Source organism: Chamaea fasciata, unplaced genomic scaffold (assembly GCF_029207755.1).
Source record: "Chamaea fasciata isolate MVZ Bird 193981 ecotype frontalis unplaced genomic scaffold, bChaFas1.0.hap1 SCAF_7, whole genome shotgun sequence".
NCBI classification, from domain to species: Eukaryota; Metazoa; Chordata; class Aves; order Passeriformes; family Sylviidae; genus Chamaea; species Chamaea fasciata.
This window is the reverse complement of record NW_027094092.1, coordinates 2,262,803-2,280,672: the sequence shown is the minus strand read 5'-3', so window position 1 is coordinate 2,280,672 and position 17,870 is coordinate 2,262,803. Positions and strand designations below refer to the sequence as shown.

The 17,870-nt window shown below is 40.7% G+C and overlaps 1 protein-coding gene across 4 annotated transcripts in view; it reads right to left on the bottom strand.

The window, feature by feature from the left end:
• The window catches only part of GALNT18 (polypeptide N-acetylgalactosaminyltransferase 18), a 236,587-nt gene that overhangs the window by 116,176 nt on the left and 102,541 nt on the right, over positions 1–17,870 (bottom strand). For all 4 annotated transcript variants that reach the window (XM_066187213.1, XM_066187212.1, XM_066187215.1 and 1 more), the window contains exon 3: positions 1,187–1,379. In XM_066187213.1, coding sequence (XP_066043310.1) covers positions 1,187–1,379 — 193 coding nt within the window. The remainder of the gene's footprint in view (positions 1–1,186; positions 1,380–17,870) is intronic.

The following is a 17,870-nucleotide window of genomic DNA, read 5'->3' as shown; positions in this document are numbered from 1 at the left end:
AAGAAGGTGAAAAAGAAGGTGAAGAAGAAGGACCCAGACAACACCCAAAACCCTCCATCTTGACTCACATGTATTACTATATACCAAAATCTTAAATGTTAAGTTTTCCACCCTGTGAGATCACACAATAGTATTCAAACTACACATTCACAACCCCCGTGCTATCGTTTACTCTCAGGAGCCTGTTCCAAGGCCTCAAGTCAAACGTGGTGTTTACTTGAGGGTCAGCACCCTTTAACACAGAAAGCCTGAAATTTTCAGCCTCCAGGGTTCCAACAGTTTTGTATCGTTTGTTATTTTCTCTTGAAACCTTTTTGCTTTTTCAAAACCCAGCTGATCCCGCCGCCTGGCTAATTATTATTATTTTTTTTAATTTAACCTCCATTTCTGGGAGGTTGCTGGACACCCTCAGAGTGTGTTCAACCCTCCGTGGGGCTCACAACACGCTGGCCTCACGCCGAATTTCAACACATCTGTACCCAACCTACAAGGCAAGCATTGCAGGTGGAGAAAAGCTGCAGGCTGCCCAGAGGGTGCCCCAGCACTTGTTGGAACCCTGGTCACTGAGAATTTTAGGCTTTCTGTGCTGAGAGGCACTGAAGAAAACACTTTACATTTGACCTGAGGCCATGGAGAAGGCTTCCAAAATTGAATGACAGCACTGAGATTATGGGTGTGTCGTTTAAATAGAAGTGTGTAATATCACGTGGTGGAAAACTTAAGAGTTTAAAGTTTTAGAATATAGTAATATATATAAAGCAAGATAGAAGTTTTAGGGCGTAGGCTAGTCCTTCTTTTTCACCTTCTTCTTCGTGGGTTTAAGTAGTATTTTGCAACTAGATAGAAAAGTTCGCATTGCAGGTCACGGGTGGTTAGTCATTAGGTTAAAAGTAAACATAGTTTAAGTATCGTTTCTTAATTGGACAGTTTATCCTTAAAAGGCCTCGTAAAGAAATAAAGAGAGCTCCATTTTTAGTTTGCCAACTAAAAGTACTGTAGAACTCGCAGCTTACAAAACTAAAACAGAAATAAGAATTAAGAAACACCTAAGTCCAAACACAAAACACCCTCTCGCTGGATTTAACCCCAGCTCTAAGAAAAAAAAAAAAAAAAAAAGGAAATGAAAAGCAAAATACAAGGAAAACAAAAGGAAAATAAGGGAACAAAGGAAATAGAAGTCCCTCACCCGCTGGGCCGCAGGTCCGGCAGCGCCCTGTCCAGCGGCAGGCGGTCGCTCAGGTAGGCGTTGTAGCCGTAGTACTGGAACTGCTTCAGCGCCAAGCGCCGGTGCTCGGGGCTCAGCTCCTGCCCCCAGTGAGCAAACAGGGACGAGTCCGTGAACGCTTCCGCAGGGTTGTCCTCCAGTTTGGGTGGGGCTTCTACCAGAGACAAAAGGAAATAACAAGGATCTGCTGTTTTAAAAAGCATTAACTTTAGCTCCGCTGCTGCTAAGTTCTTCCCACGACATGCCCTCGCCTACTCCCGTGTCAGTGTAACTATTAGCACGTAAGGCCCAAAATTTAATTAGTCAAAGTTAGGTAGAAATCATTTTTTTATTATCACAAATCTGACTAAAGGCCAGGACTGATATACCCAAAAGAATTAAATTTCAGAAGGAGCCTTATCAGAAAAGAATGGTATTTTGCAAACAGAGACAAGTCCGTGAACGCTTCCAAAGGGCTGTCCTCCAGTTTGGGTGGAGCTTCTATGGGAGACAAAGGCAAAAGGAAACAACAAGGATCTGCTGTTTTAAAACGTGTTAACTTTAGCTCCACTTGCTGCCCGTAAGTCTTCCCATGACATGCCCTCACATACTCTCATGTTGGTGTAACTATTAGCACGTAAGGCTCAAAATTTAATAGTCAAATAAAGTTAGGTTCAAACAATTCTTTTTTATCACAATCTGACTAAAAGCCAGGACTGATAAACCCAAATGAATTAAATTTCAGAAGGAGCCTTATCAGAAAAGAATGCTATTTTGCTTTCATATACTAAGACGAAATATTTAATTTCAGCCTGGATTATCTTGCAAGGAAAAGACTTATGTTTTGAAGAGGAGAAACAAACCATCTGTACATAAGGCACAAAATGGCTGCCAAAGTCCATGTGTAAAAAAAGTTCTTTAAAACTACATATTCAACACAGAGAAGATTCACTGTACCAGGCACCCATGTTTAAATACCAAACCAATTTCAGTCAGGCAATAACTTTATGCTCCAGTTTACGAGTCCAGCCTATTTGAATTTTTTGTCCATATTTAGGTGTATGTGATGATGCTACTGGCATCATCACTTTGAGTGTCTGCGTGATTAGAAAAGGTTTTCATTTCACAAGGCCACATCTCTGGCTGCTATGCCAAACAGAAAGGAGGGGGAAAGATATACCTAGAACTCAGTTTAAGAAGAGCACCAGTACAATGAAATCACAGCATTCATTCTCAATGTTTAGTTGCACAGAAAGTCTGTTCAGGGTGACTTGTGAGCTCTCTGCGACTGACACATCACATTTGACCACTTAATCTAATCAAGAGAACCCCTTGTTTCTGTAAACACTTCGCAACCCGCAGCACACCAGTAAAGCAAGATCAAATGCCTTAATTGACTCCGATTTGTCAACATAAACTAGAGCCACACAAAGAAAAAATATCTTTTCTTTCTGGAGGTTCTTCTAATTTATCAACAGTCACATTAACAGTGACCCAACCAAATGAAGAACTCTCCTTTCTAAAGGCCTGTACTTACAAACAGAGACTTACGAAAGTTAAAGCTAATCTTTTGAAAATCTGTCAATTATCCCCAAAGTCCTCCTTAGCGCCCAGAGTCACCTACAGGCCTGAGAGCTGACTTAACCTTCATGGAAGCACCTAAAGACAATAGTTTATGTACTAGCAGAACATGCCATCAGAATCCTGGCTCCCAGAGAATGCCAGGAAGCATCCTTTGATCTCCTACTAAAAAGAACCCAAAATGTAAAAACATAAATTGAGAAGACTAGGTTATTTGATTTGTTCAAGATGTTCTCCTTTTTTTCTCTGACAACACTGACAGGAAACTAATGGTGCTTGCTTCCTACACTATGTTCCGACCTCTGTAAATATGAAATGTTTCTTTGCTCGTCAAAGAACTGCCTCCCAGCCGGAATTCAGGAATCAACTCTTCAAAGATGAAAGACAAACTAAAACCTCAGTCAAAGGAGGAAACTCCTCTGACGGGCCCTGCAACCACACAGATAAATGTCTGAGAGAGGAGCTTGGCAACTAGGCAAGTTGGATAAACTCAGATCATTTTAGAGGGTCCTAACTCGAAAAAGGCAGAAAAGCATTTGAATACCAGTTCAAAAATCACAGCAGCACGGGAGGTCACAGATGTCTCTGTCTTTTCCTGGATGAAGAGCCATCCCAGAAACAACTGCCTTCACAGACTCACACGGGTATATATTGAATTTTGTCTAATGATTCTGTGGGCAAGAGCATTTCCTGAAGTGATCTGTGAATCTCTTGCTGTATTCTGATTGAAAAGTGCTCAGTAATCCAGCTTGTATCTCACTTTAAGATTTTCCAGTAATGGATTTCTGTGAATTCATTTTACAAGCTCTACTAAACCACTTACCAAATACAGTATTTTTTTTTTTTTGAATGCTAAGCAAACATGTTATTTCAATACATTGCTCTAGGGAAAAAAAAAAAATTTAGCAGGAACTTACAATTCCAATCAATGGAATTAAGCACGCATCTCTGATGACAAAGACTTTCTTTCCTTTATTTGGCTGAAAACCCTTGGGGGAAGCAACTTTCCTCAGCCAGTCTCTCACAAGAAATAAAAATAATGAATATGGATCGTCAGCTGCCTTTTGACTAGTCAACAAGTGCATTTGATGCCTTGGCCTCTGTAAACAGGTCATGGCCTGAGGTCCCACAGCCAGGCCTCCTTCCCACTTGCTCCTGCAGCCACAGAACGATGCTGGGGAGCAAAAGCGCAAAGGTGACCCGTGAGCAGTGCTGCCTGAAGCAATACAAAGGCAGGCACATTCATCTGCTCAGCTAGTACCAGAAAGGGAAGATCAGTCCCATTTCTCCTGGGGGAAGAAAGCCTGCTACCCGCAGCACGTCCCTGCCAATGTTACCAGGAGGTCCTCCCTACACTGACTTTACACACCATGCAAAGCTGTACCCAGACATGAGCCCGGTATTAACTCCTGGCAGACTGACACCCTGCAGTTAAATCAATTAGCAGCAGAGATTTATTACACAGATGTCAGCTGGCTGCACATGTGGGCCAAGGAAGTCTCCTTCCAGAAGACTGGCCGGTCATGGCATCAGCCTGCCGTTGGTCACACGCTGCTTACCTGAGCCAAAAACCCCACAGTTTGTTTTCCAAAATTATCTGCCTCTTTAGCTCATACTCGCATTTCCTAGTCATGCAATTAATGTTTCTATGAATCTATTGCTTCAGCTGTTCTCACTGATCAGCCTCCAAGACAGAAATTCACTCTCCTCTTCCTCTTGCTCACTGCAGAAAATAAGCCAGAGACACCAAATCAAAAGGCACCACTGAGATAATAAGGGATAGACATTTTGTTGTCTGATTGCTGCTTTATGACCTCTGAAGAAAGCAAGTATTTCATTTATCACCAATTAACACAATCATTTAATTAATAACCTTGATTTTATCTCCATGAAAGCCTTTGAAGCTCACCAAGAGAGACTCATTTTTTCAGCCCCATTCAGATTTCAACATTTCTTCCTAAGAAAAATTACCCTGAACAGGTTCACAATTAAGAGAAAGGATCAAGTCAGAAAAGGGTTGCAAAAGTAGTTGCAGAGACAGATTCGGACATGCTGTTTGTTCTCACAAGTACCTAAGTTTCATTTTGGTTCTACCCCTTATTTGACTGCAGGTCTTTTCACAAAAGCAGCAGTGTTTCACATCAAAGCCTTGCCATTGTGAAAATGCCTTCCGTGGAAACAGAACTGCTTTACAAAGCCAGCAGTGTAACCCTATCTGCTGGTTTCATTAAGTGCCAGTAACAAGAAGGTAGATACAGTAAGTCAGCAAAAAAACACCCCTAATGCCAGCTAAAGACATGCAGAAGGCATCAATCCCTGCACTGAATGAGACATGCTCAGGTGGAACAGGCTGCTCACAAAAAGAACGAGTTAGAGATGATGCCAGAGAGTAGAAGGAAAGGCTTTGATCACATGCTCCCCCAAGTTTTCCAGTGCCTGACCCTTTGATTTCCCAGCCCAGGGAGGAAGGAACAGGCCATGATTACAGAGGTGATGCCACAGCTGTGCCTCGCCTCAGCGTGCAAGGAGGACTCATGATGTGCAGACTATCATTAAAGGCAAAACAAAGCTCAGCTCTCTCATGAGGCCTAATGGCCTCAAACTCTGGCTCTGGCTCCCAGCACTCAAAAAATCTATATTCTATTTCCTGCAGGCAGTACCCTTTCAGCTTTCTATGAAAGGGAGGATCTTTTCATCCTCTTCCTCTACAGGTGCCCTTCATCTGTTAGCCAATCCATACCCTCTCCACCCACTTGCCAGAGGCTATTTGGTGCGACAGGTAAAAATCCCAGACTGGCATTGGGTCACAGAGCCATGATACGCTGTTTAGAAGTGTGAAAACTTCACCTAAACTTTGTCACACAGCAGGATACACAGAAGAAAATCCCACTTTCAAAAATCTATTGTGATTCATGAAAACACCTTATCAGCATTCTCAAAAACTGCAGTTTGACAATCGCTGCCTTGCAAGGCTGCTCCCATGCAGGAGCCTGCTATAAATCCTGTATCAGATGAGTGAACCTCTAAATGAAAACATCCTTGTTGGCATGGCGTGGTGAAACACCGACAAGCAACAGCAGAAGCAGGGCACCAAGGTGCACCACCGCCTCAGCCATGGAGAGAAGTATACTCAGAAGACAAAAAATTGAAAGTTACAGTAACAGGTCTTCCCTCAAAAAAGTTATCTTACTTATTCTCTCACCTCCCCAAAAAATCACAATACAGCTGGCAAGGCGTCAACATTAATATAGCTTTGTGCTGAAAAGTGAACTACACTGGTTTGAGTATTCTATTCCTCTTGGCATTCTAGTCTTGTTCCCGAAGAAATGACTTTAGCAGAAGTGCTCCTAAGAAAAAATGCAGTATCCAAGTGGGTTAAATTCTGCTACTACTGCTTACTTACAGCTTAGTAAATCATACTGAAGTTGCCAGGGATCCTCAGAGAGACTGACAGAGCCTGTCAGACCCTGTCTGCACAGAAGACAGAGTGGCAGAGCCCTAATCTTAAGAAAAAATAAACCTGATCTGAGCTACATGCAAAACACACTACCATCCTGAGAGGATTCAGCTCCACATCGAGTCTTTGCTCACTCTGTAGTTAATGTCAATACCAGACAGATCAGACAGACAGGGAATGGGAAAAAAAAAAACCCAAAAAAGAAAGGTGATCCTCTACTCAACAGCTGTCAAGAAGTCACTATACCACTATGACTAGTATGCAATCAGACAAAACTTTAAAGATTGAACTGTGTATGACAGCACACAGAGAAGGAAATGCTAAAACGCGCTCAATTTTTATTGATGCTACCTTTACTGCATTTAAGCAGCCAAGGCACATACATAATGGTATAAGCTATTAGCATGCTACTAATAAATATTTTCATTTGCTTCTGTTTGGAGTTTTTCCTTCTAAATAATCCCACGTTTATTGTGCAGATTAGGGTGGAAATTCAACCTAGCACCTAGCAAGGACAGACTTTCGTGTAGAGAAGGTGGATGTTCCCTGCCCTGGGAGACCCTGATAACCCAACAGCTCCTAAAAAGTCGTGGCACAGAAGTTCCTTTACAACGAAGATGTCTGGAGATAAGTCTCAAGAGGCGCTCAGCGCTAGAGGGCAGTGTAAGAAACAGGAAAATTTGGGCCTTAAGAGAAATCTGAGGGGTTTGAGACTCCTTCAGAACTTGTTAAAGAGCTCTCAGAACAGCAAGTACCAAACCTATCAACCGCTAATTAACCAGCAAATTCCGTGATAATGGTTATTTCCTATGGGTAAGAAAACGCATAGGAGAAAAAATGACATGTTTATTATGTTATCAAGTCAATGCTAAAATACGTGATGTGAGTGCACACAAACAACGTTTTATAGGAACGAGGTCTTGGTAAGGGCTCTATATTTCTTCTGTATGCACTCCATCTGGCCTGTTCTGATCTGAAAACACTATAAATCCTGGCCACTGTTGTTCCTACTAGATATGTTCCCACTACCAGCCCATTAAATTCCCCTTTAGCCATAACTGTGCCACGGATATGAATCAGGTCAGACAGGTCCATGCATCATTCTGGCAAAGTTAACATAAAGTTGCTACAAGCCTGGACAACTTGAAAACAGGGTAAAAGCTTCTAATTTACTGGGATGGGGCTATCTAAGGAAATATAAATTTGCAAGTACAACACATTTCCCTTCAGATGAAGACACAGAACTCTCTGACGGGTACCAATACTGCACTCTTAAGGCTTTCTGCATCCATTGACATCAGTATTTTGTCAGGGACCAATTTTGTTTTCTCCAAGGAGTAAAAGGTGTGTTTTCAAAAAACACACTATGAGGATATTAAAGACTAAGGAGTACCAAGTTCCAAGTCTTCAGACTTTCTAAAACACAATATTCAGCTTGTCCTAAGCAATACCTCTCTGCATTCCTTCTACTTGGAAACCAGATTTTAAGACAGCATCAATTCATTTAAAGCAACACATAATTTCTTAACTACAGACCTCCAAGATAAAGGGTGGTCAGAATAATTGTTTATTGACTATAACTTAAAGGATTACCAATTTCATTAAAAGAAGAACATTTTTACTGGCAAAGTTAATTTTTCTCATTTCAAGTAACTCTGTACTTAAGGCATTAACTTAAACCTAATCTGCAGGCAAACATACCACGATTTTTGGAATAACACTCTAAAAACACAACAATAATCTGCCAAAAACTGCCTGAAAACACACGTGGTGGATTTAATCAGTCGTGATACACAAATCTCAGTGTCACAAACTTCAGCGTAAGTGCCCTGAACCAGCATTATGGTGCCCATAATGGAAGGAGAAGAATGAGATGGGCACAGTTACCTCCCCAATTTTTCAGACAAGCAGAGTGACAGCCTTGTTTCAGGCCATGGTTCTGCTCTGGAGGAATAAAACCCACTACAATGCTGATCAGAGCAGATTGTCAAGGGAAACGCTAGACCAGTTTAAGCCCATAATCTCTGGTCTGCGCAATCTTGTGAGAAATTATTGCACTGGCTTAACGTGTTTCCTGTCTTGGACGAAAAAGACATCATGTTATCATCACACATAACTGCCGTCCTTTTAATTATTTGTGATAATATTTGCAAGAGGCCCGGGAAATTTTATGATAGTGAGAAATGAAAAGAAGGTACAAATTAAACCCCAATTTTGCGAAACCAACATTTTTTCATCAGGTTAGTTGGTTATACTTGGTATTTTTTCCGGGTGAGAGTGGAAGACAACAGAAATTCACAGATGAGAGACCAGTTTGCATCCCAAAAACAGAGCTGTGCCAAAAATTGAAATTGCTTCTACTTGATGGTGAGGCACAAAGCTGAATTTCTAATGACAACTTTCCTCACTTCCTTATCACCGTGAAAGAAATAAGTGGGAACAGAGGAGATTTATATACAAGGAGCACTAGGCAAAGGCTACGGAATAAACCAGGCTCCACATTAGGGGTTGGAGTCTGAGTCCTCTCAAAGACACAGCACAGCGAGTTCCAGCGCAAGAAAGAAGATAAAAAAGGTTCAGAATATTCCACTGATTGCAACTGCACGTGCTCCTAAATTTAGGCATCTGCTAATGGGCTTACTAAAAAAAGGAAACTCATCTGCATTTAATGAATAGCAGACCACATTTTTCTTCGGGATTAGTGGAGTTTGCATCTGTGCAGCTGAGAGGCTTTAAAAGCTCTGTGTGTTTTATATCGTAACCCCAAATCTATGTCACCTGGAGTAAACATGAAAGGCACATAACTATTCTGAAAACTATTTTGCCAGGAGCTGTCAGGCTGTGACACAGCTAATTAGTCACATACATACAGCTTTTCCTTTTCAACAGAGCTGAGTAGTCACACCAAAAGTAAAGTCGACACAAGGAAACAGAACTAACTCTCTTCTACAGTCACCCAACCCAAAGCACCAAAAATAGGCTTTCTCTTTCAGTAATCACACAAAATGAGATTTTTCTCTGCTTGCCAGGCTGTACTGAGCTCCCTCAGATTAGTTCTACTTCAACAACTTCCATTCAGCTCTTCCAGTCCTCTGAGGAATTTTGTTTCGGCCACTTCTTCGCAAACACGGAAGTTTTAGAGAGCAACAGCTCCCTCACTCAAGACACCCTTTTCTCTTTTCCTCAGTGCTTCCAGCACTGGACAATGTAAGCTGCTTCACCCCTTCCACCACCGTGCTCTCACCAGCACCTCAGGACACAAACACTTGGCTAAGCGGGACTCTGCTTGGCAGGGCTCCTACTTAAAAAGTGCTTCCCAAACACTTGCAGGCATTATTGTGCAGCGGAGCTACTTCACACTTCCAGGAATTTTCCTAAGCTATCCCCAGAGACAGAGATGAGTTTCAATTTTAAAAGGAACCTGAAGAACTATAAAGAAAAACAGGGCTGCTTTGAAGAGCCAGCGTGCTCTTCTGTAAGAGCATCTTCCATTCCCGGGTGCCCACTGCCCTTGTCACGCTTCCAACACTGGATGCAGACAAATGCAGCAGCAGGGAGCAGGTGCATTTTAAAGGTTTGCAAACTACACTTCAATAAAACTAAAACTAAAAATAAAAATTTTAAAAAAAAATTAAAACCCACCACCCAAACAAAAAAACCCACAAAAACAACAACAAAAATCCCCCACCAAAACTAAACATAACAGCTTCACCTCTCGGCAGAAAAACATGACTGACAAATTAAAAGCACTCTCTCCCATCTTTGAATCTTTGATACCAAGGAGATGATTTGTGCTAACGTTAACACCAGCCATACACTGAGCCTATCGCGATGTCAAGATCTCTCCTTGAAATAATAGGAAACCTTAAAGAAAATGCAATCAAATTAAGTTCTCTGGTTTCACGGGTATGTGGGTAGATGATGTGAGACAATACTTTAGCCGAATTTTGGAAATAGGACAGAAAGTCAAAAACATGCTGAGAGGAGACAAAACGTGGACAAGCAGCAGTCTGTATCAACAGAAGGAGAAGAGGAACTTCTAGATTTTCTAGATTTCACCCAGCAAATCTTCGGTTTGCTCCTATTCTCAGCTCACTCTCTATTCTACAACCAGGAACTTGGAGAAATATCTATTACCTGAGAATTTTCCTCTATTGTCTTAATTTAGGAACTAAAGAAAAAAATGGCTTCAAACTTACAGCATTTTGCACTTCCTGTGCGACTTTAAAAAGCAGATTAACTTAAAAAAAAAAAAAAAAACAACTTCTTGAAATTGCATTAAGTTGACTGTTCCTCTACTTCAGTTGTGTGAAGAATGGGAACATCCGGCTGGCTGGTTATTTCTGCTTTATTTCTTTTGGGTTTTCTTGTATGTTGATTTTTTTTTTGTTTGGTTGGTTTGGTTTTGTTTGGGGGTTTTTTGTACGTCATGATAGCCCTGTCAGAATTTTAATAAAAACAAAGAAACAAGAAAACCCCCCAGAAACAGGACAAAAATACCTCAAACCCAAAATACAGCTAGATTAGAGAATGAAACAAACTTATAGCTAGAAAAAGAGTTTTAAACAGAAATAAGAAGCAAGAGGAAAAATGAGGAAGCCAAGAAAACCTGGAATTACTGCCAAAACAGGAAACTAAATGAAAATACTGGAAAATTCAATTTATTATGCTAGATACAATGGGCAATTTAGTTAGTAATTTCTCATCATAAGACTACAGATTTCCCCGCAGATCTCTGTGACTTTAGTGTGAGAAGCATTATTGAAAAGGTCTGAGATTCACAAATCAACCTCTTGCAAATGTGCTAAATCAACACAGAAGAAGAGAAATAGAAACATCTTCTACAGTTTTTCATTTATTACCTTTCCTGCAACATAAACCAAAGTTATACTTCGGTAAAATTCAGACACATCTCTTTTCTTCCTGTCCTCACCTGATGATGAGCTTCTGGTAAACCCACAAAGCAAAAAAAAAAAGGATGAGGGGAAGAAAATCTCCATCCCTTACTGGCACACATTTTGGAATTGTGCAAAAATTTTCTTCTTCTTTTTTTTTTTTTTTTTTCAAATAACCCTGTGTATCACGCATCTCGAAGAGAAAAATCAACTTGTTCCCTTTGCCTGAAGATAAAAATCAAGACTCTTTGTTAAAAATGGTTCCAGCCCTCACCAGCACAGCACCCCAGTTTAATCCAGCTCAAAGGAGCACTGTGCCTCCTGCACTGCGCCTGCAGGAACATCCACATCTCACTGAGTTCCCACTGAGTCACTGTGTGCAGCTGTAACAGGTCCATCAAGGATGCACTGGCATCCGTGGCAAAGCTGCTTTAACTGAGTGGGAACAAAGGAGCTCCTACTGATTTCTACCAGGTGAAGATCTAGAAGAGCATTAAAAATATTCTGCTACAGGTAAAGTTCTCATGTAAGCGATATCAAAATGGGCAGGAGTAGAGGTTGCTTAATTTTTCAAAGCTGCTGAAGGATACCACAATTACATTTCGTGTGCATTAAACTGAGGAGAGCACTTAGGAGATATCTCGTATACACATAATCCCAGAGAGGTGCTTACTAAGCCCAGCTGCTCTAAACTGAAACTGAAATTATCCAGGAGTATTAGCAAACATCAGCAAAACGCCTAAAAAAAATTGAGTAATTAAAACAGACTTTCGCCAGTTTTGCAGAGCATCTTTAGTGCCAGACAACCAGAGACTTTATTATTTATTATCATTACTCGTAGTAGACACTTTTTAGGATAGATACCGGGAGAACAAATTCTGATGAATCAGCTGAGAATTTTTGAGATATTCAAAATTGAACTTATACAATGCTTTTAGGAGTTGTTAAGCATGATAAGAGATTTCATTAATCCCGGGGTTATGTCCAAAATGAGCAGTGGTTTTTTTTCATTTGCTTTACCTGCCCTGCAGGTGTTTGAAATCCGCGGGGCTTGCAAATTAATTACTGATCAGTCACTGGGGTGGAATGGGCTAATTAAACCCTATTTCAAAAAGAAAAGAATGAAAAAAAATCACTTTACCATAAGAGTCAGGATATTAACTGCATAGTCCTAGAGAAGGAAGAAGTTCTAGAAACACCCAGCTCTGAGCAGAAACTAGGGAGAAGCTGATGTCCCTCTGGAAAAACTGCTCATCAATAAAAATGATTTTCTATATTCAAAGTGCAAATGATTTTCCCTAACACCAAATGAAGTTTCTTAACAGTTTGTTTCCAATTAATCTTCGCTCCTGGAGAAAAGCTGCCCTTTAATACTTCGACACTTAAACACAGTTGGCAGCCAAGTAAAGGTAACAGCAGTAAAGGCTCCAGGAATTTTGTAAACAAATCCTAGCTCGAGGCAATGTCAGAGAATTAAATGTTTTACCTGGAAAATGGAATATGGAATATTTCCATCCAATAAAAAGAAATAATTATGAGATTAATCGAAGCAAGTTAGAAAGCGGGAGGTGATCTCCCTGGCAGGAGAATTAAGGCTCATTGCCTTCGTCCTAACAAACAACTCCAAACCTTAGCCAGAAAAAATTTCCCAACCCCCCCATAGTGTTTCTTTGTGTCCCTGGCAAAGAGGATTTGATAAGCCTGCTGAGGAGGCACAGCCTCTTCCATGAGCAGAGCCACAATCCGGCTGGAATTTTCTAACGCCTCTACTTCCCTGTCCACCTGACCAAAATGCAGTCTCTCTCCGTGTATAGCCAGTGGTCATTGTGTGAAAGAGGCCAGCAGGTGCCCAGGAGTTGGAGATTTCACCCCCAGGTTGCTCTTGCATGTTAAGTTCCCTTACCAGAAAAACATATAATCTGCATTTTAAGAGCTTAACACTCCCAGACAGAAAGTTTTGGGTGGTCTACCCAGGGCCAGAAAACTTGCCAATGCTTATCCAAACACTCCTGAAAGAAACAGACACCGATACCAAGGGAACTCCTACACTAGTTTGGCTCCATGCTAGTTTTGGAAGAGTGGCCTGCTAGAAGGTTCAGCAGAGGAGTGTTTTTGACTGCTATTAGCATCTCCCTGCAGCTGCATCTCTGCCAATGTAGGAGTCTAAAAAAAAAACATTCAAGGAAATATTGATGAGATCTCGCTCATCCCATATGATTTACATAAGAGTAGGCTGATCAGAATCGAGCAAAATCTCGTATGGTTTCTTCTCCAGTAAATGTTGTTACAGAAGGTTCTGTCCCTTCAGGCATTTGCACTGATAACACTTCTTTGTTTATGCACTTTCTTCCAAAGAGCTAGGAAGCCGTGAAGGAAGGGGTGTCTGTTTTTCCACCACCACTTTTTTTCCTTCATTTACCACCAGGTTCTCCGGTTCTCCAATACTCCAAGAAGTGGAACCACAGATACCAGACTTCCACTTATTTAGGCCCTCAGTGTCACCTGGAGCCAATGGAATATTTGTCATTGGTATTTTCCCGTATACTCTCTCCAGTCTAATTTTACACAATCTTCATAAGCCAAACCATCCACAGCCAGCAGCGCATCCTTTGGCCTCCTGTGGAGGATGATGGTTGATTTGGGAACTTAGTCTAAGACTTAGGCTACTTTTCTCTTCTTGCTGCTCACAGTACCCTTCAACAGTGGCAAAGAAAAAAGAGGATTTAGTTTTCTTCCTAAAATAATTCCTTGATTATCTCTGCACAGCCGAGCTCTCGCAGAAAAGCCAGAATGTTTTCCCCATGGATCTCATTTTGCCATTGTAAAACAGGAACAGCAGCGCATCCCCTGCCTTGCAGGAGTACTAAAACAAAGCTACACTTCAGAGCTGCTCAGTACCAGCCATCACTGAAATGCTTAAAAAACCAATAAAATTCTTCTCTCTTCTCATTAGAAAAGACGTTAAGATCAGCCACTTTTCACCAATTCCTCTGCATCAGCAGACAGGCTGCACCACCCCCAGTCTTCAATTGCTCTGCTGCCCCTGTCCCACAAGAAGTTAATCCTGACAATGTCGGTTTGGCTGTTTCCAAGCCACCAGGCTCCAACACCCTCTGCATTACGAGGAGCAGATGTTTATGTTACAATTCCATTTCCTTAACTAGTATCAGAGGATTTGTTCTGTGCGTAAGGAGATTTACTAGATTTTTCCACCCTCTTTAGAGCGTGGCTTGTGAGGAATATTAGATATTTCAGTAGCACCATTTTCCCTGCAAAGAGTCACGTGGACTCAGATATTCGTTGCCTTGCAGCCTGGTAAAAATTTGGTTCTGTGAACAACAATTGTTACCAAGGGGGTTTCCATCCCCAACTGACCTAATCATACAGGAGGTTAGAATACACTGCAGGCAAATAATTTTGTTCAGGCAAAAATCCCTTCTTTAAACTGTACCTTTTAGCCCTAACAACACGTGCACTTCTTTGCTTAATTACACTGCCTGCTTTGCCCCTCTCTTCTCCCATTCCCATTTTCGTTTTTTCTTGCTCAGAGGTATGCAAACCATCTGTGCAGTTAATGTGGGCTAATAACTGTTTGCAAATCTGTTCCCTGAAAGTGACACTACCAAAGCTGGGAGGCCAAACAGTACCAGCTACTAAGTGTTATGATTTATTCTTATGATGCTAGAGCATTCGAAACTTCTCTGAAGCGTTCCTGAAAAGATACTTAAACTTTATTCCCATAACACTTGCACAGTGTAGAAACATATGCTTATTTTATTGCCTTTTTTTTTTTTTTTTTTGGGTAAAATTTAAGTGTTTGGGATAATTAAAGAAACTCCAGGAAATTTACATGCTCCATTTACATGTAGAGGAAGATTCCAGAGTCAAAAAATACATCCCACAAAACACCAAAGCATGTTTATAGAGTATCAAAGTGTCTGTCTCCAAACTTGCACACCGTTTTCTGTCAGACTGTAGTTTGGGAATCTAGTTTAGAGATTTACATTAAATTCTTTCCGTCATTTTTTTAAAATTAGATTAGTAAAGGTACAAGAGTATACCTAAGTGAGGTGCTATTTACACAGTCATACTACCAGCCAGAACTTTAGCAAAGAGCACTGTGATGCTACAGGAGAAACACTGACATGATCTCACGTTGAATATTACTGATGTAAAGAACAGGTGCAGCTTTTCAACCACAAACAAGCGTTGCAACTGGAGCAAAGACATACTGTTGACCAAAGCTAAAACCTGTCTCATAAAAAGAGACCCCTTTTCCATGTTTTGGGGGGGAAAAAAAAAAAACCTCCTAATTTAAATACACTCAACAGACTCACAGGAGTTTCTTATTAATGGTATTTTCTTCTGGTAGCTCTCACGCGCTGATGCTCACAGCCTCCAGCGCTTAAAAAAAGCCATTTTCTATAAATCATTAAACTTCTTTAAAACTTCTATTTCTGATTATTAACATTAATCTCAGCACAGTCCTGAGTATTAGGATATCTCTGAATATATTTCTCACAATATATTTTTTGCCATTGTAGGGAATAGTAAAAGCAGAGGACAGGTAAGAGCAAGAAGAGGAAGCGCTTTCATTACATTCCCTCCAACCAGCAATGCAGAGCTACTGTGTGGAAAGCAGTAAATTATGCAGGGGGAAGAAAGTCAATGTAAATCTCTTTTCTCTTGCAGTAAAAGGATACTTCACATACCACAGTGTTGCTCCTTGTGTTTTCTGCAACGACTACTCAGATCTTCCTACTGGGGACCAACTCAGCCCTTCCTGATGTTTAATTTAGATACTAATTTCTAAACCACACTTTTGAAGCAAACAGTCCTTAATGGAGAAGATAAAGCATAAAGGAGCACTGAAACAGAAATTCCAACATTACTTTAACATTTAAGGAAACGGTGTTATTCTTTCACGAGTATCAGTTAAATGAACAGCTTTATATAAAGTATATTCAGACTACAGGACTTACAAAATTATAATGTATCTTTCCAAGAGGTAACAAGACACACTGAGAGAAGAAAATAGCACTGCAAATTAAGGAGGGATAACCCAAAACTTTGCTTCACTGATGACTGGCTGATGGATGATCGTGTCTTACCTACGCTTAACTGGATTTCTAAGGTCTCCCTTTTAACATCATCATCTGTTTGTCTTTTAGCCATACTCGACAAAGAAAATTAATTAGTTTGGATTTATGCAAGCTTCTTCACAGAATTTCAATGTATAAACATAGAATTCCGTTTTTTAATTTAATATTTCCCATTAGAAAAGAACAGGAGAGTGAGGAATGAGATTTTGTCATATTTGTCACATAATTCCATTTGATGTCATTCCTCTTTCGGTGATTTCTATCTGCATAATTTAATAGTTCATTAACATATTACAGCCACTGAATCTCAAACAGCTGGTAATGATCATATTTCAGAATCTCTTAGCATCCACTTGCTATGATCTTGTTCTCTCATCTTCCACCTGAACCACTTCCAGTGCGGGGGGAGAGGGGGGAAAGTGTGATTAAAATTAAACCAGCAGGGCAGAAGACTTGCACTGTAAAAAGCAACTCCCCAAATTTTCAGGAGGATGTTGCCAACCAACACAAACAGGTTTCTGTGCAGCTTTTAGTAATACTTTACATGTGCATTATTTAAAAACAACCATACAGGATAACTTGTTGGGGCTTTTTTCTTCTCATCTTTTCAAATATTTAAATGAATGCCTTCTCCTGTAAGGGACACAGCCCTGCCTTTGCATCTAAAATCATTAGTATTTTTTTTTATCTCAGATGCTGCCCAGATCATACTCTAAATATTAAATAAAAACAGTGTTTACTGTCAAGACTATAAGCACAGTTTACTGAGCTTGAAAACACATATAGATACCTCAGCCAGGAAAGCTACATTTTCTGTCCCTCATCTCATTTTTCCCCCTCTTCTTCCTCAGAGTAGCTTCCAAACTAGTCAGTGTAAAAAACTGAAATATTTGTCCTATAAGACTGTGAAAAACTAGCTCTGGAGAGCTAAAGACCCCACAAGGACATTTGCAATCTCCTTGTAATTGCTGTTGATTCTCCATGATAAATCCAGGCGAAGTCAGGACTCTTTCCAAGGTCAGGGAGGCCACTGTACGTTATTATCAAGATTAATGCCTATTTACACAAAGTCATATCTGACTGCTTATTCCTTCAGATCAAGAAAGCAAATTACTCTGTAGCTGATAAACCCCCCCAAAAAACTGCCTGCAATTTCTGTTTTCACAAAGAGTAACCTGACCCCCAGACTTCATCTTAGCAACAAAAACAAAATCAGGAGGGCCATGTGAATCTCCAGTTTCCATTAAAGTAAATAACCTTTGCTACCCAAACTTCGAATTTTCACAGCTTATTTTGTATTCAGTGCTCAAAGAAAAATTGGCTCAGATACGTTTTCCCATAGCAGTCATAGCATAAGGGGTTTTTTTTTTTTTTGTTAAAAACTGTTTCTCAGAATCACAGAACATTTCGTCTCACGTTAGAGGGGACCCATGAGGATCACCAAGTCCAATTCCCTGCTCCTGGCAGGACTATTCAAACGAAACCCTATGACTGAGAGCATTGTCCAGGTGCTCCCTGAGCTGTGGCAGGCTTGGTGCCATGACCAATTCCCTGGGAAGCCTGTCCCAGTGCCCAGCCAGATCTGTCCTGAGCTCACAGAAAGCGACACTGCGAACGTGCAGCTTGTCATT